This window comes from Magallana gigas, chromosome 5 (genome assembly GCF_963853765.1).
Source record: "Magallana gigas chromosome 5, xbMagGiga1.1, whole genome shotgun sequence".
NCBI classification, from domain to species: Eukaryota; Metazoa; Mollusca; class Bivalvia; order Ostreida; family Ostreidae; genus Magallana; species Magallana gigas.
In genome coordinates this window covers 12,270,694-12,297,781 of record NC_088857.1, presented here as the reverse complement: position 1 = coordinate 12,297,781, position 27,088 = coordinate 12,270,694, and the positions used below count along the sequence as shown (strand labels likewise).

The window sequence follows — 27,088 nt, the reverse complement described above, 5'->3', positions numbered from 1 at the left end:
CTTCTGTACGATCTACTTACATGTACTTACGTACACGGTCACGGCCGGGCGGGCGCTAAGCAGGGATGCCGCTTTCTGTAAGTTTTTATGTCTTTAATAATTCCATTGATATATATAACGGTAAAAATTTATGCATGCCTGATCGTACTTGAGTGTATTAAAGGAGAACAATTAAGTTTTATTGCTTATTTGCTTTCCATCGCCACCCCACAAACCCTTACAGATAAATTCAATAGGATAGCAATTGATAATACACTACATGGCAAACCACACAAAGAAGGACAACTCCGTTATTTTATATTATAGTGCAGAATTCTTGGATATCTTGCAAAGTGACTGAACGTACACAAAAAAGAGTCATTTGACTTTTCATGAAATCAAGTTTGTTTGCATCCGAATAGTCGATATAGCAAGGCATTACAAGTTCATGTAAACAGTGTGTTGTTAAAATAAACGATAAACGGAGAACCTGTTCGAACAGATGTAAGAATTTTTGCGAAAATGGTCGAATTTTAAGATGCAATTTGATCCAAAACTTTATAATCCTTTTGTATACAAACTTTAAGAAATAAATTTGGATGAAACACGCTAGCATACGCTGCATAGAGTTTGTTTATTGTATTGCTGGGAGCAGCGGGCTTGACTCATGATGGACGCATGGAATATAGAGGGTTTGACATAAGCTACTGTACGCGACTTCTGTGTGCATTGCCGATATCAATGTAACATTCGTGTTCAGTGGCTTACAGACGGGATTCGATTTGTCTGTATTTGTATGAACGCAATCAGATTTCGTAAAAACATGACAAATACACAATATGAAGTTGAAACACAGATGTGATTTATTCGTGCATGCGAAATTCTTGTGATTTATATTTATTAAAAACTTGCCATTTAAATTAAATAGATTTTGTGATGCATTTTTCATAAAGTTTATTAGTTATCCATCGTCTTGGATACATATGTTGTACATTTACTAGTAACATGCATTAACACGTTATCAGTAATCCGTGAAACATGTACGTTTTTACTGTTATGCACTGTCACGTTTGACAACTATGATGTACATGTACATGTAATGATTTTAACGTTATCTTTTTATAAATATATATTGTACGAGCTCTTCTCACAAACAAATGTACATTTCACTTGCATAATATAAAACAGAGAGAGAGAGAGAGAGAGAGAGAGAGAGAGAGAGAGAGAGAGAGAGGGAGAGAGAGAGAGATTACACATAATTATACGCATGTTTATACATGTACCATAGTTAATGTTTCTTGAGAAGATAACCGTGAACGAATTGATATTATTATACTTTCATGTTAAATACTGCAATCTGATTGGTTTAGACGCAGTTGGTAATCCGTTCTATTACCCTCAACGTTAGCAACACACTTGGCAACGGGTAACACAACGAATAGTTACATGCGCGGAAATTATGCGCACACGGTTCGCCGTAAAATTCACTTCATTTCTATATAAAAGCAGTAAAATCTTCTTTAAAACTAAAACATTCAGTATCATAAAATAAATAGTGCCTGTTTAGGAGGGTAACTGTTGAAATTGACACACCTCGAAAAACATTGTCAACCTCCGCTTCGCGTCGGTTGACAACGGTTTTCTTGGGGTGTCAATTTCAACAGTTACCCTCCCAAACAGGCACTAGTTATATATTGTTAAGTTTTCCATGCCGGTTTGTATTCCAACATTTTCGCTCCTTTGCATCTAGACCTTTATATTGACATACGATTTTCAAGTAAGAGTCACAAGATGATGGATTATAAAGCTTAATCCAAATAATCATGTAATAATTACATGTTTTTCTTTTATATGAAACGCTTGTATCAGAATTTAGCCTTTTTTGAATATATATGTAGAATTTTTAAATAAATAAAATATGCATTATGACCCGTCAAAGGTACGCCAGAGAAGACAAAATGGTGCTCTCTATTATAACTATATAAGAGTACATTTTATATTAGTATATTACTAAAATTAATGCATAAAAAGATTAAATGATAACAGATACGGAGTTTAGAGGATTGATATACAAATAAATGTAGGTCACTTTAATTATTATATCTATAGACAACAATACAATTGACGTGAATACATCTATTTACGGTATCCGTTATCTGTATATTAATATTTGTAAACATACCTGTGTAAATATTTCGTCTAGGTCGGATGGTGTCGGGCCCGCAAGGATACAGACAGGGGACTCAATAAGGTACTGTGTACACTGTTTTCTATGCTTTGTCCAATTTTTGTTATCCATAGGTTGGTCCAAATACCCGACAATTACAATTACAGACACCTGTCGTTGTAACGGTGAAAAACATTGTAAGGGGGGGGGGGTATACTTTTTTATTACACGAGAAATATTCAACGTCAGGTGCCAACTGAAATATTGTTTTGAAATTCAAAGCGTTTGCCGAAAAATCACATGTACAACGTACATATAATATAAATATGCAGTGCGCGAATTGAATTTTCCATTTCATCTACTACGTTTGATAAATGAGATACAAAATGTCCTTTAAATCTACGCTGATTTATTTGCATGACGCAGATTATTGATATCAATAAGTTTAAGAATCTCTATGGACAAGACAATTATTATAACCAAGATCAGAGAAACCCCCTATACACATCACCGTCAGCCACGTATCAAAGACAATAAAACTTCCCTGTGACGGCTCAGTACTCCCACGTATTCTTCAATGTCAATGACTCTATAACTCTACCAGCCTCAACGGTATACAATGTACATCCTTAATAATCTATGATTTATGACTAGGTAAGATAAGTTTTCCGAGAGGTGATTTTTACTTTTATTACATTGTCAATTTACCGCCGTGACTTTCAAAGAAACCTGCGGTTTTGAAGAGATTCTAGCTTACTTTACACTGTAGCCATAGCTCAGCTGCAGATGCCGTAGCTCTGCGGGAAAATTTGAGTTGATATGCTCGATAGAGCTATAGATCTGCAGCTAACTTTAGCCACTGTTACGCACTAGCTGATAAAATGTAAAGATATTTTTGCACTTAAAAAAACCCTATATATGATAACTGCTTCGTAATAACTATGTACATGTATCTGTACATGTATTTGGTATGTCAAACAGACTCAGTAAGTATGACTCTATGTAACGGGCCCGGTTAACATTCCTTTTATCTTTCGTCTCATGAAGAATGAGATTGTATCTTTGTCCAATGACTATACAAAAGTACGAGTTCACGACCCGAGTTTGAAATGCTTTGACAAACATACAATAGCAAACTCCATGACCCCCATAGGCAAAACCAATCTAGATCATCAGCAATCGGGATCTTTTTGTTTTACTGTCGAGGGCAGATATACGACCTTGACTATATTAAGGAAATTAAAACCTTAAGTGATTAAAAATAGATTCATTTCTTTAACTTCCCGTTCCTATAATTCATACGGATGGATGCTTTAAGTGATAAATAATAGTTCACATTGACAGGCGTCTCAAGTTGATCGTAAATAGGAAAGGTTAAGATTTCTTGGTGATATTAAAGGGGCATGAAGAGGCCCATACCGTGTTTTATTCATGGTGAGGCGCTGGCCGAGGGTTTGTTCAAGAAATTAAGCTTTATGCACACATTTTACGACATCTAAAAATAGTCCCTTGATGCGGCCATTGACGTCACATTTTAAATGTCATCTTAGTAGGGGACCCATCTCTTTAAATACTTTTGGTTAGGAAACTTCAAATAGTGACAAAAACAGAGATTAAATATATACCTGCCCCATATTCTCGACTAATTATCTCGCCAGTGTTAGAGCTGCATAAGTGTTCATGTCCTTGGTTACCGTGAACACGGGGTCGCATATTTGGAATCGGTGAGTGAAAGCAGAAAATACTGGTACCTTTTCCATCTTCAGAAATACAATACCAATACCATAAACCTCAAACGAACTCTGAGCAAAAAATAAAATAAAACACTGGACGCTACAGTACGTAATTGCATTTTTTAAAACATATTGTTGTATCAGGCCGTAGAGTACCTATCTAATAACCCATTCTCATGCATAATCATCATAAATGTTCAGATTATAACCCGACGCGTGAACGAACTTCTAAATTCCAAGGTTGTCCGGAAAAAAAGAATATAAACAACGTGCTAATCGCGACAGATTTATTAATTCTGATTTATATATAGATTACAGAGCTTCAATCTGAGCAAGAATTAAGACACAAATGACCTTTCCCCACGTAATTTAAAGATAAAAAACCAAAATAAAAAAAGTGGTTTCACTAGGACAACACGGAGATTTCCTATACATATTGCGACGATCCCGCTGTTCGATTCGGCGGATGTTGACATACACAAATTGCACACTTGGTTGATTGTCGCTTGACTCTGGTTAACCAGAGGAGTAAGCCTTCAGCCTCATTCAAGTAGAAATGAATACACACATAATATTAAATATAAACATACATTATAAATATACTCATTAAAATTGTCATATATTTAAACGTACGCATGGGGGAAACGGAGTGAAGCGATACCAACTGTGTTGCACGCTATATAATTGAGCAACGGTAGAGTTCAGAAAATTAGGTGCCAGTGTCTTCTGAAAAAACTTTGTTTATATAAAATTTAGCGTACCAAACGACTTTGTTCATTTAGACCCGGGGAAACTTTAAATGTGACTGTCAGTATTTAAATCTTTATCACAGGGATAACATTACTCCTATACAGCCCTCGGACAGACCAACCCCAAGCAGCAAGAATTAGTAAGTGGTCTTTTGTTAATTACTAGCTAATCGATAGTTTTTACTTTCATTTTCGTGCAGTCGTTTCGTGTTAGGATTGAAAGGCCCCAGGGAATCTGTGGAGACTAGAAGCTAAGTAAACTCAGTTCATCCAATATAGGATTTTAGAGACTTGTAGTAACCAGAAGAGGTTCTATCGATTGCTGAGCGCCCCCTCCTATCGTTGACTTTTTTTGTGCCATTATCTCATTCACCATGCATTAAAGAATATTCGATGTTTACAAACAGTAAAATTGATACAAATGCAGTACCATAAAAGATTTTGAAGAATTTGGATTTTTTTAACAATCACCATTTTATTTTGGTGTGATAGTGCATTTTCTCTGATACATGCATGTATATGTATGATTAACAATCGTAAGAACTAAAGCGATGTAGTCAAGCACAATAAGCATAAATGCTTCATGCAAAAGCTTCATTGAAAGAGTTTCATATTTATTATCCATATATCATTTCGATTCCCTATATACATGTATGTGTTTAAAACTGTTTTTTAAGCACACCGAAATATGCAATATATTAATATTTCAAAACGAAATTCATACGATGAATAACAGCAGAATGACAAAAATTTCCTGGTTCCCCTACCCTCTAAAAAAATTTCCGTGTCGTGTTGTAAGTGAAAACAAACGACCTTTGTATGATAATTTTTCAACAGTCAGATGAATTCGTACATTGAAAAATAACTTTGCGTTTGCATAATTTTATCTCCTGCTTTGACAGGACGTCATGTCAGTTTTGGCTTTTCAGAAAATAGAGCGAACATATAATTAGCTGTATAAATCCAAGTATATAAAATGAATGGTTTTTTTTTATTTCCTGGATGCTTTATCTTATAAAAATCGCCTGGAGAGTGGAGACCACCTCGTGATAGTCTTTATTGCAAGACCCTCAAACTCTTATAGGGTGATATAAATTATGTATGTTTACACATTAACATTAAAATCGCCCATGACCCAAAGTCAGCCACATTGTATTTTAAATTAGCTTGAAGACGACTTGTTACCGAAAAATGTTATCGGAAAACAGTTTTAAAAAACTAAACAAAACCCGTCTAAAGAGAGCTCCTCAAAATAGGCATATACTATAAGTACATTTGCATGCGCGGATCCAAAAAAATTTCGGGGGGGGGGGGGGACTGGTCTGACGGTTTACTGATTTGCCTGGGGTGGTGTCTGAGGCATATTTTTGGTAATTTTATGATGTAATTTAAAGAAATTTATTTGAATTCTGCAACCCACCCCCACCCCTTTAGATCTGCACATTATTTGGTAATTTCTATTGCAACGATTGTGACATGGTTCGGAATGCATCGGATCGTTTAGATGCCCACCACCTACCCCTACCTCCTACACCACCCCTAACCCCACCAAACTGTTTCAATTTTATATAATTCAGTTCTAGCTTGTGCTGTAGTATGGTTCAACATTTTAATTACTACGTCTCTCTAGCACATTTTTCCAGTAGCCCCATAATTTACGACGATGATTTAAATATCAATTTCACATTGAGCGCCATGGTTGTATCACTATTTTTACATTTAGTTTTCTAACCTGACAATACTTCGAGAAACGGTTTCAAGTACACGTATGACCTGATAAAAAAGTAGCTATTATTTAAAAACATACAACCAAAATTTCATTACAATCAATGCAAATTGTTGATACACTGTATTTTTGTATGAAATAACACAAAGAAGAAAAAAGATTCAAGATTAAATCAGAACTGAAAGGGCCAGGGTGATTTTTTATTTTTACAAATTGTTGTTACATTTGATTTTGAACAATAACATAACGCAATGGTACCATGGTAAAGATAACAGTTTTTCCGTAATTAAAAAGCAGGGTGAATTTCTCGTATCGTAAAATACAACACACAAAGTTCTTTTGAAAAATTGAACACAACAGATAGCTCTATGTTTAAAGGTCAAGTGCTCGACTTTTAAAGTTGAACACAACAAAAAAGCCGATATCCTTAACTGCAATAGTCAGACACCGGTTCTAAAATGTAATCTTAAAAAGCTTAGCGAGACCAACTGCTACTTGAGCGTATTTTTTGTGCAGATTTGTTGTAAAATTACCCCTTTTGTAAATGCATTCTTTGTATTGAAATTCAATACAGAATTCGCAACGTTTAATTTGCGCATGCGGTTGTGAACTACATTTTCGTCGATAGGATTTCTTAATAAATTGCAAAAATGAATATATGAATGTATATTTTGACAAAAGTATGCTTCTTAATCTGAACATGCATAGCCATTTATTTTGACAAATCCAAGTTATTTTTGCATCCTTGTCTGAACCATACAGCCACTTTGGGTGTCAGATTGAATATTTGCATTATAGAATTTGAAAATAAAAGGAAGATGGGTGTTAAATCGTAACAATGGTATCAGCCAGTTTATGAATTCTCTCAATTGCTACAGCACATCCAAGGGTCATGGTGGTGTGAGAGGAGGAATAATAACTAATACAATTTCCTGGCATATATATTTGGTCAGTGACGCATACCAATACTGTAACTGCACTGCGAGATACTTGGCATTTTTGGACTTGCGTCTCCTCGTGCGAAGTCGTAAGACTAATACGACTGTCAGTCGGAATCTGGCTGTGTTTTGGCAATATTGGTTTTGACGGCTTGGTCATAGTTGCAGAAAGTTGCGGCTGTTTCGCGTAGTTCAGCGTGTGACCAGATTATGACATCAACTATATCATACATGTCGATATGAAAATAGTTCAAACCCCAGCCGATACTGAGATCGGGAGGTTCCAACAAATGAAGCTTTTATTGCTTTTCCTATATTAAAAAGACGTCCTGTAAATGTACTGTGTGCGTGGCCCAGTGGTAATGCTCAGGTGTTTTTGGTTTCGTAGTCGCTTGATCAATCCACCAAAGTTCTTTTGTTTTTGTTGTTTATGTAACCCAGTTCTTTTTCTACAGTCTCTGTTTAATGATTCTGAGTATGATTATTTAATTTCAAAATGAAAATATACTAGTATGCGAATCGATCAGGTCAATAGTTGTTTTACAATATACAACAGATGCTGCAAACCTAACTTACGCTTGACTAGATAAATTGCATCCGTATAATATCTGAAAATCGCAAAACCAATTCACTTGACTCTGTGTTAGAGTGAACAATTGCATGTTGCAGGTTTCTAAATGCCCATAAAGACGTATCTTATGTCATAGTATTTACCAAGATGTGTATAAACGACACGACATGTTTATTGGGTGAAATTTCCAGCATTCATACATGCAGTTGCTGAGAATGTTTCTTGAGTAATTTTTTGTGCTATAAACATGATATTTACTCGGGATCCCATAGCTATCATTTTTGGTATGTGACTAACTATGTCAAAAAACTACGCCGACGCGACAAAGTATATGACGAACCGTTATTCTGTGTTGAATGTCGGATTGCATTTTCTCCACCTTGACAAACGTTGCAGATACGCTTTGTTCAGGTTCGCTGTTACTCAGTCTAAGTACTCATCAACCAAAGCGTTAATTGCAGGTGCTTGTTGATACTGACACAGTGTGCACCAACATTTCGCTGTCTTGGCGGCGGGCCCCATACACCATTAGCTAGTATTGTGCTCATTGCCACCGTCCATCGCAATCACTGGGAGCAGTCTTTCCTCCCAATTTAACGATTCAGTGGCTGTATATTACATTTCTCTTCCAAGCCATATAAAAATCCGTGTGAGGAATCTTATAGTAACGCTGACATACTATTTTTATTTCCTTTCGCTTTTTTTGCAAGACAGAAATTTCGCAACACATAAGTGCACAGTCAAGCCTTTTTCTGTCTTTGCAAGTCATCTCTGGAGTGTTATGTAAATGGTTTGCGTGGATCGGACTTAAAAGACAGTACAGTCTGTACATCGTGTCTTCAACGCCCCAAGAGACCAATTGATTTCCGAAATCGCCGTCAATATACGCTTGCTATATTCCTCGACTTGAAGTTAATTATAGTCTCTTTGATTGGCGGAAATTAATCAGCAGCAGATTTGTGTATGAAGAAAAGTGATAATTGTCCTACACCCTAAATTAAATTGAAAATGAGACTGGTCTTCGAATTTGCCATGTGAAGCAAAACGAATCGAAAGAATTGGTCAAAAGGGAGGTTTGCAGCACATATAAAATGTAAGTTTCTATTGTCAGATTCATGGGAAAAGGAATGCTTCTAAACGGATTTTTTTATGTTTTACAATCAAATGATATCAGTTATTGTTTACGATCTAATGATTCATTTTATAGTTGATATGGGTGATACACTTTAATCAAGCATGACAGTATATTGGATATAGTTGGGTTTCGGAATTTAAATACATATATTTTGCGGTGTATCTTTAATTTGTAAAGAGATTAATACATCACAACCAATGTGAACTGACTGCAATTGCTACGTGCGTGTATGTCATTTCAGCAATGAAAATCATTTAGTATATAAATCTGCTAAGCCCTTGATATTGTCTTTGCATGTGACTTTGATCCAAATTGCCGCGGCGTGCTGGCTAATCTTGTGTTTTGTTTATAAATTATTACATGCATGCTCGTATTTTTGCCAAAAATCTGACGGTTGTCCAGTGTGATAATGCAAATTGTGCATAACATACGGTCCGATGCTATCTTGGCATAGATGCAAAATCTACACTTCCAAAAATATCTGCGTTCTTTTGGGTTATTTTGCATGACCATCTGAACAAATGATCGAAGTGTGCACACTTAAATCATAGAGGTCAGTAGCTAATATACATCTTTATTTTTCTTCTACTCTTTTCTTTACATGTCGTTTAAAAGTCTATGCAAGGCGACACCTCAGTGGTTAACACATATTGAAAATAATGCAGGATAAATACCCAATCTTTAATTTTGGGCATAAAAAAATAAATTACATCGCCGCACATATAAATAAAGTCTGATTACAGCACTGTTCAAATGTCAAAGTAGTAAATAAATATGACTGACGAAATCTCAGTTTAATTCAAAATACACCCCATAATAAATGACAGCAATTAAAAACGCATGCGTTGCGCTGTATTGTTTGCTTGCCAAGTATACTTTATAAATATTCGTAAAGTTCGGACGATGGGATATAAAGTTTTACAAAACATGATCACCCATTAAAGAAAATAGATTATTTTTGCAGCTGTCTTTGGTTTATTATCTGTTCGTCGATATTTAGATTTTTTAATTGAATTAACTATGAAATATTCTCTTTTGCGGATACATGCATTAATACATATGTACATGTACCTTAATTAATAATATTAGATCTGAGACTTATTACTTTTTTCTGAATTGCTCTAGTTTGAACAATAGTTGGTATCCTTCATAGTCGCGTCAGGGAGATATCATTTTGAGTGTGTACCGGTACACTGGCGCAATAACTGTATACATCATATATGGTTAAGACCGAGATTCGAGCTATAAAGACCGAGATTCGAGCAATAAATTTATACAAAGATTCGAACGTACGTAAGTACAAAAGTACCGAGATTCGAGCCTCGGGTTGTCTGAGAAGAAGTTACATACATACATGTTTCATATAGTTGGCCTATTTTCCGTTCCTTCGGTAAGCGCTTGCATGAAATTAGGCGTTGAAGGTCATAGAAATTAGGCTACCTGGACCCGTGTTCATTGAGATCCAGTTATTCAAAGGAGAGGAGGCGGTGAAAAATCTTGTTTTTCACTTATATCTATCAATTACCTGTATTTAAATCTGTGTGTGTGTGGGGGGGGGGGGTCTATTCTATTTTTTCTTAACACTTGGGAGAATAGAAATTCCTCATTGTTTTATTACGCTGATTACCTATTCCGGATGGACATATCTTTCCCATTACCGACATAAAAGCTTAAAAACGAGCTTAAATCAAGATATTGGATGTGATTTTAAATAATTTAGAGCAAAAATGTTGTTCTCTTTATATATTCATGGAACTATTAAACATCAAAAGATTGATACAATATTCGCCGGTACTGCTCTTTAATTCGATACATTTTCTTGGTGAACAAAAATAAATTATATGCATGTCAATAATTCATCCAGGTGGGTTTTCTTTATCTGTACGACTTTATGTCAAACCGATACTTCTCCCTCTATATGAAATGTAAGAACAATACAAATCTCCCAAGGATTTCGCAACTGAATTTCAGATTCAGAAACAAAATTCAAGGACTCTGTATTATGATCCGTCATCTCAAGATCATACATTAGAATATAACCCTAACGATACCCCTATTAACATTTTTCAATGTGTACAAAGTCAGAGCAAATCATCCTGAATTATTCAATCCTAAAATTGTTTTGCAATCAAATCTTTATTAAAGAAAATATAACAACATTTCGACTGCATTTTAGTGAAAACTATCCTACTATATCGTATAAGGTCTGAAAGGATATACATGTATACTTTATTAAAATAAATATCATTTCCTATTCTATATAGTCAAAGCTGGTTATCGGAAACACTTATGTCTAATTGTATTGATTGGCTTATCATATGTTGGTAGTTTTTCCCTGTATGTAGTTTTCGGTTGTAGAGTTTGTTTCTATCTTGGAAATTTTAATTAGTTCTGTACGATAACCGTTGCGAAAAAAAAATATTTTGTAAACAGCAAATGTTTAACAACTTTACAATCGTGTTAAACGCATTTCTGTGAAAACTCTTTCACTCGAAAGTGCATTTGGGTGAACACAATTTTAGACGATCAAGAAAGTCGTGCTTCGACTCGAACCAAACGTTATAATTAGAGTCGAGAGATAACGAACACCCTTTTAACCTCGCAATAGAATGAGGCCATTACTCCTATTTGTAAAGTAGCTTTAAGTGTCGCATTATATTAACAATCAACACTCTATTCAAATGTTTGGCATCTGAGCGATATTACGGGTCCATGGGATCGTTTTACTCCTTCTATTGGACAAGGCCGAGGTCCGCTGGATCCATCAGGAAAAGACAGCGGGATTCGTTCCGTGGTATTAATTCGATGCAGACTCTGTAGAAGACAGAAACCCGTTGATTTACTCATGACATCCGACTTGGAATCATTTTAAGCCACAGATAGTTTAGGTGGAATGCTTAAGTGTTGTGCTGATTTTTCTTTGTATAAATAGTATAGCTATTGTTCCTGTTTTTATTCCTATTTATTGTTTAGCTGTTAGTCTCCTTTTCCTTCGTATAAACCTGAACGATGTGGGTTTTTTTCTCCTAAAATACGCGTATGAAATATATTTTTATATCTTATGTTTACATGCCGAGATCTATGTTTACAATATAACACACACAGTCTTAAATAATGAATTAATCAACTATGAAATTAAGACGTAACCTTGTCCTTTTTCTAGTTCAATACCTGATTAATTTGTCAAATATTGCACTTGTTTCAATACTTATACTGAACGGTATTTTTCTCGTGACGTAACTTTTATATACGTTTCAATGATATTCATATTCTAAAAAACTAATATTTCACGAAAGATATTTGACGCATGTTTGAGAAATCTGTGATTTATTTGTTTACTTTTTCTTAAGCAACGATAACAAGAGGATTGTTTGTTGAAATCTTCTCTGTACTTGGCATCAAATAAAGATGTACATTTTGGCATTATGTAATAAGCACCTTAGTTCAATGTTTCCTTTCATAAAACAATCTGAAATGTGAGCCGCATTCGCCTAAAAGAGTTTAAAGTGCATCCAGTGTAGGAAACCGCTGACCCCAACATTGCTCAGCAGCGTAAACTTTGATTAATATTGGTTTCTTTTTTCTTCTTCGTCTGTTATTTAGTAGCTGCGGCGGTTACCTCCCGTGAGTTCTAGCTTTGTGACTTGTATTAAATCGTTAAGATTCAGCTGCTGAGAACACGATCTCTGTGCAGCCTGCCCTGGTGGAGCGAAGGAAGCAGTATTTATGTGTCTCTGTACACAAATGCACACTTACTGTGTACACACAACCGATTGTCATAAGCAAACTCGCTAAGTGAGAAACATGGAGGTTCCGCCCCTAGTTATTAGGAAATGAAATATTGAGTTGGGCATTTCTGTACAGTACTAGGAATGGATGAGAAGGTATGTAGAATTAAACCTCGTGTTTTATGTTTTCTTTGCAGAAAGGAAACAATGCTGTGATTTAGAAGGTTTCAACATGTTTCTGTATATGACCTAGTAAAATTAACTGTACACTCTGCCAGCTTCAAGCATTGGCAAGCAACCGTTGTTGGTTAAAACAGGTGTTGATAAAATGAGCTAATCTGTCAGTTGGAAATGTGTATAACATAGCGCTACCACACATACTTCGTAAATTATGCAACTATTTGTATAATTATTCCAAATGTCTTTCTATCGTAGCAAAGATGCAGTTCATACTTTAGAGCAATGGATTAATTTCGTATCTAAATAAAATATTAATACTTTTTTGAGGCAGTTGTATGTATCAAGTTTTATTCAGCAAGAAAGTTATAAGTTTGTGTTCTAATAGGTATATGTACGTTAAGAACAACTGAGGTATATTGATATATACATGTAAACCAAAATTTACAATTATTGAACTAAAAGAGAATGTCAGCTTGCAAACATTTAAAAAAAACTGTTTGACAAACTAAATCACGTATGTAGATGCAGTTTTGAAGCGGAGGAAAAAGCTGACGTTGTAACCTCGATATTAATAACATCTCGGCGTGAAATTGTAGTGGATAAACACGAATGAAAGAGAAATTTAGTGGATGAATTAAAGAGAGTAATCCCCGGTTGCTATTTAGAAAGTACTCTGGAGGCACAATAATTGTCATCCATCATGGAATGCTCATTTTCTCCATCCACTTAAAAACACAACAACCGAAATCAAAAGTGTAGCATTGCGTGTTAAGGTCGGTCTTTGGTATTTTGCATGTCACGTGACCTCTAAATTGCTGATGCTCACAAATTAGTTTCATTCTGACGTAGGTAATCGGAAGAGATAGAATGCACCTGGTCGGGGAAAATGGAAAGCGGTTTTGATAAAAATTAATTAGGACCATCCGACAAAATCATAAGGACTATTAGTACCAGATATAAGAATTAATTTGATTTTGTTTTACTACACTGAGGTGACTTCAGTACATACTGAATTTTTTTAAAAATGAGGAAATATTGTTTTCGGTTTTTGTCGGCAAATTTATTTTTTTTATTTTTTTTTTTTTTTTGCATTAACGTATTCTTATATTACTCAGACAATTGTTTTCTTGATTCAATTCGCTTGTTAGAAATAATTAAAGGCGATAAAATAATCGATGTTGCAAATGCAGCTGCATCTTATGGCAAACATACGCTTATTGGCGAAGCTTTGATTTCCAACAATGTTGGCGCAGCTTTCAAATGCGCCTTCTCACGCAGATGACTTGGGTGCGCGTTAAAACATAAATCATTTCTTTGTATCTGAAGATTTTAATTTATTGACAAGAAACAGAATTGTAAGTTCTTTGAAAATGTAAATCATTCTTCTTAAAGATTTACCCCACAAAAAATTACATTTGCTTCATGTCGTTTCACTATGACAAATTTGAAAGCAGTAATGAGTGAAAGCTTCCGTGCTTTATCGTAATTGAAGTTACACATTCTCCCTCCATATGTTTGATCTTTTGTGTACAAAACATCATATTAAGAACATTCTCTTGATAACAGATACATGGAGAGTAAAAGTGATTAGAGTCCGCGAGGGGAAGCACATCTCGCGCTAACAACGCGCTAATTGGGTGCGCGGGGAAGACAAATGCATCCCCTAGATAACGATATGACAAAAAAAAATTGAAGTGGACTTCAAAGAAATCAATACGGATATACAAAACTTAAAAGATCTTTTTGTTGCTTCATTTTGCTCTCTGTACCTTCAGGGTTTTCTTTAATTTGTTTTGGTTTGCTTTGTATAGAAATTATTTTCAATTTCTTTTTTTTTTTCATATACATGTAATAAAAGTTTTTGGGGTGTTTTAAAATCATTAAGTTGTTGTCGTTGTTGTGAAATTCAGTGAATAGTATTGAAATAGTTCCTTGATTACAAAATACTTGAAATATACCTTACGATGACTATAAATGCCGGATTAAAGAAAACGAATCGAACATGCGTATAAAACGCAACCGATATTAACGGTATATTTTGTATGCGATCAATGGTAGGCTAATAATTATTGATACTGGAGAAATAAGCTCAATACTTGATATAACAATATATTTATTGACCGTGATTTTCTCAATCCTAATCCTAGTGCGTAAAGGGCGGTATTTTGATTGATATCAATCGATCTGTTTACTTGGTCAGTAGCACAGAAGACCTTGCTCTCTAGTTACTCAATATCTCAGAGGATTTGTGGATTAATTCATATCGTTTTTACAATGTTCAATGTCTGCATCCCCCCCCCCTCACTTTCAAAAACGATGCAACATAACTGTACAGGGAAATTCATAGTGCCATATATAGCGGCCCCTTTTCCTAGATCCGCGCATATACATGTACCATCACTCTAAAAGCAAAGAGAAACAACAAACAGATATTGGCATGATATGATCAAAGTGTTGTGCTAATTTGCTTGATTGTTATATTTGTTGTAACCTATTTTTATGCGCGTTAAATTTTAATAGGCACAGTTAATGATCTAGGAGAACAAGATAGAGAAAAAAATCAGTCCAGGTTTCTTTGCAAACGAATTATGACAAACAATATTTGTTAAAAACCTACACAATCAAATCGGTCTCGTTTCCCGAGACCAAAGCTCGAGGTTCTGTGGATCTGAGGGTTGTTTTGTGTGTCAGCTTTTTTTCTGGGGGGTGAGTCATCGCGATAAACATTTACACTGGAGTCTGCATCAGGCCCGGCTTCTTTAACTCCATGACGTACGCGCCCGAATGTTACATTTCAAATTTATTAAGCATAAGTATTGATGTTTACGGTGCTTCGTTCCTGACGTCCGTCCACGCATTGTTTTCCTTTTTCTCCCTGCCAACTGTGAGTGCTTCTCCGTTCCGCTAGAGCTGGTTTTCGGCGTGAATTTTGCATCAGTGAGGATAATAAGATTTCTTCCCTCTTTTCTTTTCCATTAGTTCTTCTATCCCCGGTAACTATGCGGAATGAACTAAGAGATACTCAGGTTGGTTATAATGGTTTTTGAAAATTATTAATCTTGTAGATGTTATAATTGACAAAATGGTTTTACTTTACAAGAAAGTGTTTTGGTTTTGGTGCTATCTTCTTTCTTTCTTTGCTGGTTTACAGTTATAATGTCCAAGTTTTTTTGGTTTGTATTATTGGCTTTCAAAATATTTCTGATTCTTTGTTCTCTTTTACATGACTGTTTTAGTGATAACTTAAGAATGTAACATATTTCCCATGGAAACAGGCAAATACTGTATCAAAATACATGCATGCTGTTATAATGCTATAGACGCAGTATTATGACACTAGACACTCGTAAAAATGTGAATACGTTGTATAATATATTATACAGGTATTATTTACGTATTGCAGTGGGAGCCTGACAATTCTTTGAATAATTCAAATGAAACCCAAAGGACAGTTAAATTCCTGCAGCGCCATTGATAGTGGATTTTTTGTAATTCTTTGAAAATATCAGTTCAAAACTCGATTGATTTACTCCTACATAGGAAACAGGAATTAAGTCATCAGTGCATTTGCACACCTTAATTTACGTTCAAGTCTGATGTTTCTTTGATGAATGTCGTTGCGATATGCAATGGATCGAGTTTGATGTCTGAGATCTAGAGTTGTATTTTAAAACTGAGCTTTATCTCTTCGTTAATATCTAACACTAGAATACTTCAAAAAGAGTATTTTTAGTCGGGCTATTAGAAGTAATTTTTGAACCGCGAGACATTGACCTTGTATCGCATGTTTTTGAACCGACTTTGCTTATCTGCGCTGTTTTCTTTTGGAAATGATTTCTACTGGGGGCGATTAGATATTCATCTTCGGGAAGCCTTGTGTATATATGTACACGCACTAAGTCGTGGGGATACGCGTGCAGGGGTGGAGGGATTAACATGATAAGACTGAGTCTTTTTTCTTTTGCGATTCTTTTTTTTTTCTTGGAAGGAGGGTCACGTATAACAAAATAGAAATCAAACCTTTTCAAACTAACAATATAATTTTGTTTTGAAATTATCTTGATAAACATTTTATAATTATATAAACTAAAAGTAATCTTTAAAAACTGTAATTTGAAACTGAATATCAATATGACTTTTTTCAAATTACAACAAAGGAAACTCTAAAGCGTGCGTTAAAAAATATCATTCAGGGTATACAAGGAATTATGTTTTATTAACTAATATACATAAATACACAATTATTTACATGTACATATGCCACGTTTTTAAGGAGGATGATATACGTGTAAATTACTTACCGTGTACATATTATATAAAACTTATTTTAGCTGGCTCTGTAGACAAGTGTACTGTCTATGTCTTTTTTGCAACATGGACTCAGAACGTATAATGTTTACAGATATAGTCACAGACACTTTTTAGAATAACCTGTGTGAATTATTTTATTTGTTTACATGCACAAATTTTACTTGACGTCTCCACAGTGTAGGATATTTCGGCGAAATAGCTGGATGTATTAGTAAGAGAATATTCAGCAAATACCTAGGCAAACACGTAATTAAAAAGAATGGTATATATGTAAACATTTATAATAATATAATAAATTGCCGCCATGTATTTTAATGCCAAAATGCGAAAAATGCAAAGAATTGCCAACTTATAATAACCCAACAAAGAGCTGTATCCAAAAATAATCCAGCAACAATTTGATAATTGCTCCCTGGCTGTCTCTACTGTAAAAGCGTGAAAATAGCAATGCGTTAGCCGTGTAATTGAACACAATTATTAATCACGAAATCTCTACGGCAATCTTTGCAGAGAGCGATATTTGCATCAAAATCGATAATCTTCCAAGAGATGAATGAAATGACGTCATTAGTGACTCCTCCCTTCTTTGGCCTTCTAGCGGCATACGTAACGTAGAAAATCTGTGAGAATCGGGTATTTTGCGGTAGGAGCTCAAAAGATAAAGAATGACAAAGGATTTCTCAGTTAGTAAGGTTAGTTTGTGGGTATTCGACGTCGTCCATTAAAAGCTTTATGTGTTTATCTGAATTTGACAGGAAGTTTTTATTGGTTTTGTATTCAATCACGGGGTCTAAAGCTGATCTACTGTTAAAATTGTCAGTTGTAAAATACTATTGTGATACATGTTGAAATTGAAGTAAGTCGAAATATAGATCTAATAAAGTATTTGTCATCTGCTAAGTAAGTGTTTTGTTTCTCATTGTTTATGTAATATAAACAAAGGATAGGACACACATTTATCATATCGAAAGCAACAGGAGTGTTTGTTATGTTACGGAGCACTATTTTTACTACCTTAACTTTGTAATCGCTTTCAGTACTGCTTTTTCTTTTTGGATATCTTGGAAACGCTGTGAAAGCTAGAATTAAAATGTGTTATAGGACCATAGTTTGGCTTTATTCATTTCGGGTTTTAAAAATGAATTAAAATTTTTATTTCAAAATTTTGAAAACAACAAAAATTACGAATTAGTTTTCAATTAGATTCGAAATATTTCAAGCAATCGGAGGTTTGCCTAGAACAACAATGAGGAATACTATATATTAGTATTAAAATCATTGCAAAGGGAAAAAAATATCTGGTAAAGATTCAAATATCTGTCGATCCCTTTTGTCTATTTTTGTCATCACCTATTTAAGTAGACAATTATCTTGTCTCTCCCAAGTCTTCGCGGTATATTCTCGGAAGCTTGAAAATTAGACTTGGAACAAAACGATAATATCATTTCCTTTTTTGTGCACGCAAAGATCAATATGGCTACAAATGGAAACTTTTAATATGACGGATGCACATATTGGCGGAAACCCGCAGGAAAATGTTTAATTTCAGGAAGGAAGCAAAATAGGTGCAGTATTTACGTGGTCTTTTTCAAGATAACAAGTTGCAATTGTCTCTCGTTCCTGTATACATGTGAGCTTATTCTTGGTGTGAGGGTTCTACACGCTCGTTGATGTAGTGGTTAAGTAATTTACTTTATAAAGTATCCATTGGAAATTTGCATCTGACCCTTTACAAAATTCAGATGTCACAACACATGTTCAAGTAATGTCAAAACGTATGCAATTTGGTATAAATATGTACTTTAATATGTACACCTTATTATCAAATTCATACCAAAGAAAAATATAAAACTTATGTTATATATGTAGAATTGTAGAAACACGTCAATGTTTTATTAGATAAAGTTGTTGACTTAAAAGTGTGCATACGCGAGCTGATTGTCATAAAAAGACTAAGTAACGGTCACTTTATATCGCTTATGAAACGCTGGTTTGGCAGAAAGGAAGATGGTTGATGCACAATTTCTGGTCATATTTATTCACAGGAATATCACTTAACTGTCATTTTTTTTGCAAAGACTGCAATTATTCCTGCTTCCTGTTTCCCTCCAAAAAGTAGGTGTGACGTCAGAGATCTCTGAGCTTCCATTGACAACAGGAGATCCATTCTGTTCCTACTGACGTCACTAATTGAAGCGTATTTTTAGCTCTTTTAAGAAATCAAGTCAATAATGAAGCACTGACATGAAACTTGGCGGATTTCTTTCAAAATGAATAACCAAAATCAAAATATACGCATGATCATATCATTCTTACTTGCACGATCATAGTCATCTAGATTTTTAGCTCATTTATGTTTGAAACAACAACGTCTGTGTTTTCTAATATATTCTCTCTCTCTCTCTCTCTCTCTCTCTCTCTCTCTCTCTCTCTCTCTCTCTCTCTCTCTCTCCACATCCATGACTCCTCCGACCTCAACATAGATCTATGACGTTAGACAAGAAATGAAGTCCTTTATTTGAACTGTATCCATCTGCAACATATACAAAAGATGAAACTGAAGAAGCCATTCGGCGATTATGATACAATCTGCAGAGTTCGGCGATAACTTAGGCAACGTTGATGTGGTCCTATGATATAAACCGCATCCGGTAACGTCTTCCAGACGCGGAAAGTTTACGGAACACTTCAGCAATGATCGTAAAACTTGTAGCAAATGAGGATCCGATGGTGATGAAGAGTTCAGTATAATAAACTCGACAATCAATGGGAGAAAACTGTTTGTTGTAAGAATTATATTTTCTAGAGTACGGATTAATTCTTGAAGTTGGAGTAAAAAAATCTCCAATACAAATTACAGAATTGTATGTAGTTTGACACTAATTTCAGATTAAAATTATAAACTTGTACAATTAATGGTGTGATTGTTCAGTAAAGACCCCTTTACTTTACGAAACATACCAGAATTTGTACTATTTTGTTATTAAATTTTTCATAGTTTTGGGAGTTGAAGTGTAATGAAACCACCACAAATAGAGGTGGAAATCGATGACCTCAGGATAATAGGGATGTATTAGTCTACAGAAAAGCTGACCCAGGATTATATTGCTCTATACATATATATAAATGTACTCATCACCGGGTATTTTGATACGACGCTTCCGTGTTGTGACATGCATTAGACAGTACATGCATGTATCATGACTAAAATAAGGCACTTTTTACTGTCATATATTAACTTACATTGTTTAGCTATTTCTGGCCACAGAGAGAAACTGTCATGGAGTTAGCTTTAACTGTATATGGTTTTGAGGGTTTTTTCTACCTGTTTAATGACATGGATTACCCCCCTAATTAGATAGTTTTCTGTTCACAAACATCGGGGTTTTTTTTGTTTATCTGCATATATTATAATTTTACTTTTCATTGCGAATTTGTTTTTTGCATCCTCATTTAAAACAAATTGATAGTACTAATTAAAACTTTGTTTTTATCTCTTTTGTAGTCCTCGAAGAACAAAAAACTTCTGCGGCTAAGTCCAAAGTCGAAGAAAAAGTCCGCTCGGACGAAAGCCGACATGGATTCGAAAAATGGCGATCCCCATAAGAGAATGGCGAACGGGTTCACCAGCCAAGAGAACCATGGTAAGCTAAATAAACACACCTCGCAGACCTCAGGTGGTCAAGACGTAAATGTCATTCTAAAATTGTTTCCCTGTAGGATATTAAGGGCAACTTCGCATCCCCGAGGAAGAAAGCTATTAGTACAAACAGAAGAAGTTTGAAAATAATCAATTCCAGCGCAGCTAGTGCATATGGTGGAAATATGTACATTGCTGCATCTTAGGATATAGTGTATTATTCTTCATACTTTGAATATGGCAATAAGAATAACGAAACTTCGAACCTTAGCATTTTTAGAGTATTGCATGGCCAGTTTTTTCCGGGGGTTTTTAAACTGTCAAATTTATACAACTTTAAATGAAATTTAAATCAATTGTAGTATACAATTTCAGATAAACGTGTAAGCTTTCTTTAGATCGATGATCAATGCTTTTCTCAGGCCTTGAAACTTAATTAAAATCACTAGTGATACGTATACCGTCAAAATCGACTTCGTGTGTTGCATATAGAAAGGAAAGCATCGTTACAATGGATGTGAATACATTATATTAATATTGAAACCTTTGATCCGCCGCATTTCAAAGAAAGAGGGTGTGATCGCCTTGAGAAACGTTCAGAACAGACTGATGAGTCACGACTGCTTGTAATCCAGTTTATTTTGAGATTCTGAAGTTGCAACTATCAGCCGGTCGATTAGCCGATATTCCTGAAATGCACATATACAATGTTCTAAAGGATTCTGCTCTGTAACAGTCTAACAGAAATAAAGGGCTTTCTTTCATCGCAATTAGAGGAAGGAACCCTGGGAAAATGTCGACAGCGTGCTTTGAAAGCGGTAGATAATGTTGAATCATTTATGTTGATTTTATAGGTCGCTCATATTTACAGATCCTTCTGTAGAAAGTATCAATTTATTTTATCAAAAATGCAAGGTCACGGTGTCTAATCTTCAACATTAAAAGACAACCTACAATGTATAGTGGCAACGTAATATCTACATAATTATAAAATGATGGGTTTGCTTATGAAAAAATAGTTCAGTTTTGTAAAGACGTAATATGGAAAAATCAAGTTATTCTATTTTGACTGAAACAAGTGGGATTTTTTTGAGCCCCCACAGTTCATTATATCACTCTGCACTCAAATTTCTTCCCACTAAAGAAAAAAAATTACGAGAACCAAAAAAAAACCAAAACCGAATCAACATTGAATGTATATACTATGAATTATAAATTGCCAAAGTAGAATAAATCAATATGTTATTTTATGATAAAGTCTTTGTTAAACATTGAAGAGACTCGGCAGGAGTTTGCACTTATTGAGTATTCCGTGTGGGTGCGCGCATTACGTATGAAGTACAGTACTCTAAGCTGTTCGAGTACAAATCGTACACCCGTTGTTTCGGATCAAAGATAGGGTCGGTGTTTTTGGTCCGTTGGTCCGATAAACATGTTACATCATTAAGATAAACCAAAGTAGCGGTAATTTACGTACTCTATCGATCTTTGGGAGAGGTTATTCTCATGCACTCTTACGTAACGCGCAAACAGACGAAACGCAAATGTTGTTGATAGAATGCAGGCTGCAAGAGTGACTTCATATTGAAATTAAATACAGATACAACATATAATTGGGTCAGAATCTTTGTATACAAATTCCTCCCTGTCCGATAAAGAAAAATCGGTGACTATAAATAAAAATTATATGAACTTTGAATTTGTTAAAATTTGCTCATTTTCCGAGCAATATTGACGAAAAAATAACACTAAACAATATTGACCTTCATAAAAAAAGGTGATAAAATTATATAATTATTCATGTACTAATAAAAGCAATGTGAAGTTATTTCTTGCTGTAAAACATTTTAAAATTTTCCTTTTTATTCCTTTTTGTGACATTCAAATTTTTACAATAGATAAGGCTTTTTTTTTTAAACTTTTAAATTAAGTGAATTAATATTGCTTCACGATGGAACCTGTACATTTAGCAATGGATCAAAAATCATTCATTGGACACGATGACAGAAATGTGATTTTGTCTCCAAAGGTTTTTTTTCACACAAATATGAATTAAAGAGGATTGTCATAAAAATGCTGTCATTGGTAAATGAAGTTCAATTTTAAATTCAATATTCTTGACACCTATTGATCTACTTCGTCACATCTCGTGAAGAGAATATGTTGCACTGAGAATTCTCAGTTCATCTTTCGATCTGCGCAATCTCAAGTTAAAACACTGAGTACAATTGCGTGGTTTGGTTTCACATTTCTGATTTGTGTACCCCTTCCTTTTTTCAGACATGAAGCAGGCGTTTGACCTGTTTGACAAGAACACTGAGTATAGTTGCGTGGTTGGGTTTCACATTTGTGTACCCCTTCCTTTTTTCAGACATGAAGCAGGCGTGTGACCTGTTTGACAAGAACACTGAGTATAGTTGCGTGGTTGGGTTTCACATTTGTTTGCCCCTTCCTTTTTTCAGACATGAAGCAGGCGTTTGACCTGTTTGACAAGAACCATGACGGTAGGATCTCCAGTGACGAGTTGGGCCGGGTCCTGCGGACACTGGGCCACGACCATTCCCAGGAGGAGGTAGAGGACATGATCAAGACTGCCGACACGAACGGTGAGAATAAGCCCTTAATGGGCAGCATCAAGCATAGGCGTCAGAACCGGGGCAAGGGGGGGGGGGGCTTAACCTCTCCCTCCACGTTCTCTGCAAAGCTATACATAACCATAGCCATAGATTTTTTTCCTTTTTTCTTCTTTTGGCTTATCAAGATTTTTGATATGTCTAGCCCCCTCCCCTCCCACTTTCAATTTGCTTCCTACGCCACTGTCACGTACATAACATCGGTAGAGATCGGTTTGACCTAGCTGCAGAGCTGTAACTCTACGGAAAATTCGAGGGTTGACGGACCGTAGACGGTCTACGGTCTGTCAAACGAAATTTCCCGTAGAGCTACAGTTCTTGAACTACTTTTGACCGCGAGCTATTCGTACCAATATTTTTAAAGGCAGCTTGATGGTCAACAGTTTAACCATAAGATCTACTTTAGAAAATTAATTAAGAAAATTTGTTAATGTTTTATTTTTTTGAATATTCTCAAAATCTTCATACATGTCTCTTTTTCTGAAGGAGATTAATATAGTTTAAAAATGGTCATGGTCATCCATCCGTCTAAAGAGTAAGTTTTGCGATAACCCTATGTATCGCTCATTTGATAGTGTGGTTACCACTGATAACCATGATTACATGTACATGAAGCCCGCATGCTCGCAATGTTATTGCAATGTCATTAATTCCCTGTCTTTGATGCCATCATGAAACCTTCGGAAAGAGTTCAGCAATTATGCGAAAGTCTGAAAGTAAAATATTAAGTGCTTTTATGTTACTTTGGTTGCAAAGAGGATTTTTTTTCCAAATTGAATAAAGTATCTTAAGATATTTTTGTTTTCCAAGAATGAAATTATGATAGCCTGTAATTTCTGATGGGAAAATATTGAAATGTGTCCCAAATGAAAATAATAGGTTCAAAGATATTGTAATTATATCCTCAGAAGAACCATATTTATTTCATTTACAGAAAATGGCTTTGTTGAATTCGATGAATTTGTCGCAATGATGCGACGTTGGACTCACAATTCTGAAGTAGAGGGCGCTGATGGCGTGTCGACGTCATCATCGACAAAATCAGACAAGCAGCTCGAGGCATTCCGAGTGTTTGATATGGATGGAAACGGGTATATTGATAAGCACGAACTGAGGTACACCATGCGACGGCTTGGGGAGAACCTTTCAGACGAAGATATCAAAGAAATGTTTAAAGAGGCCGACTTAAACGGCGACGGATTGATAGATTACAGCGGTACAAATATTTTGTGATTTTTGAAGTATTTTTAAAGTTATTGCATCTGGTAACTTTGTAAAGATACAGATCTTGTTTGCACAAATTAATCCAAAATAAGACTAAATAAAATCCTGCATATTCTTGTGTAAATATATTGCATGATATGAATAACATTTTTGATTAGAAAATAATATAACCTTTTTTCTTGGTGTTCTATTTGTAATTTTTAAACGATTCAATACAATTGAATATTGTCTGGTATCAAAAATGATTTTGAAAAAAGATTTTTCATGCAATCAACGTTGTTTTTTTTTTTAGAATTTTCTCGACTACTGCACAACTTTTTACCAGAATAACCACAGTAACCTGATGTTGTAAAGATTGTAACCAATGACGTCACAGCTTCCATTGTCAGCTAATTCTCATATGTAATCGGAGCAGAATATAAATTATACATATATTCTGGATTCCAGCCAAGGGAAGTTAACTCGTGATTTGAAAATTCATACCTCATTGAATGCACGTGGATGGCTGATGGGTATATCTACTCATTGATGGAGTTAATAGTACAATACATTCCATTGGTCAAAGAGAGGGTCACGTGTTGTGATCCAACAGATGTCATTTCCAAAAAGACAGACTTCTTGTCTTATTCAGTAGCTCAGTGACATGTTTTTATGAGCATACATCATTTGACATTTCCTAATAATAACCATCAATTTTCTATTTGACGTTAGTTAACTTAAAGGGAATTTAAAGACTTGGCAAATTTAAGTAATTGATTCAAAATGTAAGATTAATCGACCTTTTTGCATCTGACTATTTTCCTGAACAGAATCGCATCTGATGTAACATAAGCTAAAACTGATGACAGATGCTGTCTAAGTAGCCAATGACAGAGACTGTCTTACCTAGCCAATGAAAAAAGACGGTCTTAGTGACCAATGACAAAAACTGTCTTAAGTAGCCAATAAACGAGGTTGTCATTCGTAACCAATGACATAGTTGCAATTATTTGACGAAAAAGAGTGCAACAAAGTGTTCAAATAGCAATTTTATACGATTTATTGTTATTGATTGCTGAGATATATATATGTATACAACTTGAATAAGAAATTTATCTGTACTTATCATGTTATTCGTCGTTGACCTATGAAATTTTTTAAACATTTCGTTAGAAATGGCGTGTGTTTGTTACTGGATTGTTGTTTTTTATTTTTATATATGTACTTGACCTTCTGTGTGTGACCACCCAACTGATCTACATAACTAATACAACCAATGAAAGAGCATTATCATGGTTTATTTGAACAAAGGATATTGTGAAAATGCAGATTTTTTTTACAACTCTTATATGACAAATCTAAATAAATTCTTTACGGCTTATTTAGGTATCATACAAAATGTGATATCAGATAAAAAAGGAATAATTACATTGTTACACACCAGCTAGTGTTGAATGTTTGCTCTTTTGAGAAATTCCATTACTTTATTAATTCATCTAACTAAATTGTCTTCCTTAAACAATTGTTACAAATCTTTTTTCTGGTTTTGAGGTACATGTGTTTATGATATGGAGAGTAAACGGGGTTTATAATACATGTATTTGAAAAGTGTTGTGATGATCTCCCATAGCAACCAGAAAGTTGTTGATATTCACCAAGTGTAAATAAAACGTTAATTTGAATTTCCTCTACAATAAACTTTTTGATTTCCTATTCTACAAAGAGTTTTGTTTTTATTACGAAAAATAAATGTTGTGGGACCCTGATGATAAGACCTAATATCCAAGTGAAGTTCTCAGCTCGTAGATTTTTTGGTTTGAGAAAAAAAGCATTCTTATTTTACATGTATCTTTTGTAAATGCGTTTACATTGTATATACATTTGCAAACATGTTTTCTTTATATTAAGCTATAGGATAGCGAACACGAAAACAATGATCATAACACGCGCTTTATATCGCTTTCCTTCTGGATTATTCTAAACATAAAAGCTCGGTAACTCTAACAATTCTGAACAATTTGCCTTTTTCAAATGTAAATATAAGTAATAAACAGCAATGTTAATAAGTTCTCTGGGATATGAACTTGGTAGGTACGTGATCAAACCTTCTGAGAAGCCGTTCGGGCTTCAAAGGATTTTATCACGTGTCCAACCAAGTTCATATCCCGGTTAACTTTTTAACTTGCTGTTTAATGTTTTTAAAGGAATAAAAATTGCAACTCGCTATCAAATACTAGTTGATAAGGTCAACGTTTGTGAATATCTTGCCGCATGTATGTCATTTAATAGCTGTTATATTTCGTAGCGGAGATCGTATCCTGCAATCCATTCAAAAAACCAATAAAGCATATTAAGCACATTTTGAAATATCTTTCTTCGTCATTTGACGCATATG

General features: G+C 34.8%; 1 protein-coding gene across 8 annotated transcripts; it reads left to right on the top strand.

The window, feature by feature from the left end:
• Positions 1-50: 50 nt before the first annotated feature.
• LOC105347567 (calmodulin) lies at positions 51-26,415 on the top strand. 8 transcript variants are annotated; one of them, XM_066084082.1, is made up of 6 exons: positions 51-77; positions 2,183-2,230; positions 20,723-20,861; positions 23,320-23,463; positions 24,425-24,706; positions 25,007-26,415. In XM_066084082.1, the coding sequence occupies exons 1-6, from the start codon at positions 66-68 to the stop codon at positions 25,042-25,044; spliced, it is 663 nt and encodes a 220-aa protein (XP_065940154.1). In that variant the 5' UTR covers positions 51-65; the 3' UTR covers positions 25,045-26,415. The 8 variants fall into 8 exon arrangements, with proteins under 8 accessions (XP_065940154.1, XP_065940158.1, XP_065940159.1 ...); XM_066084086.1 differs by lacking the exons at positions 51-77; positions 2,183-2,230 and adding an exon at positions 4,542-4,768; XM_066084087.1 differs by lacking the exons at positions 51-77; positions 2,183-2,230 and adding an exon at positions 8,409-8,956.
• Positions 26,416-27,088: the final 673 nt, after the last annotated feature.

Excerpts from the sequence above, each read along its gene's own strand:
- LOC105347567 (XM_066084082.1), top strand. Across the intron at positions 20,862-23,319 it reads CACCAGCCAAGAGAACCATG|ACATGAAGCAGGCGTTTGAC; the intron begins GTAAGCTAAATA and ends TCCTTTTTTCAG. Across the intron at positions 24,707-25,006 it reads CGGATTGATAGATTACAGCG|AATTTTCTCGACTACTGCAC; the intron begins GTACAAATATTT and ends TTTTTTTTTTAG.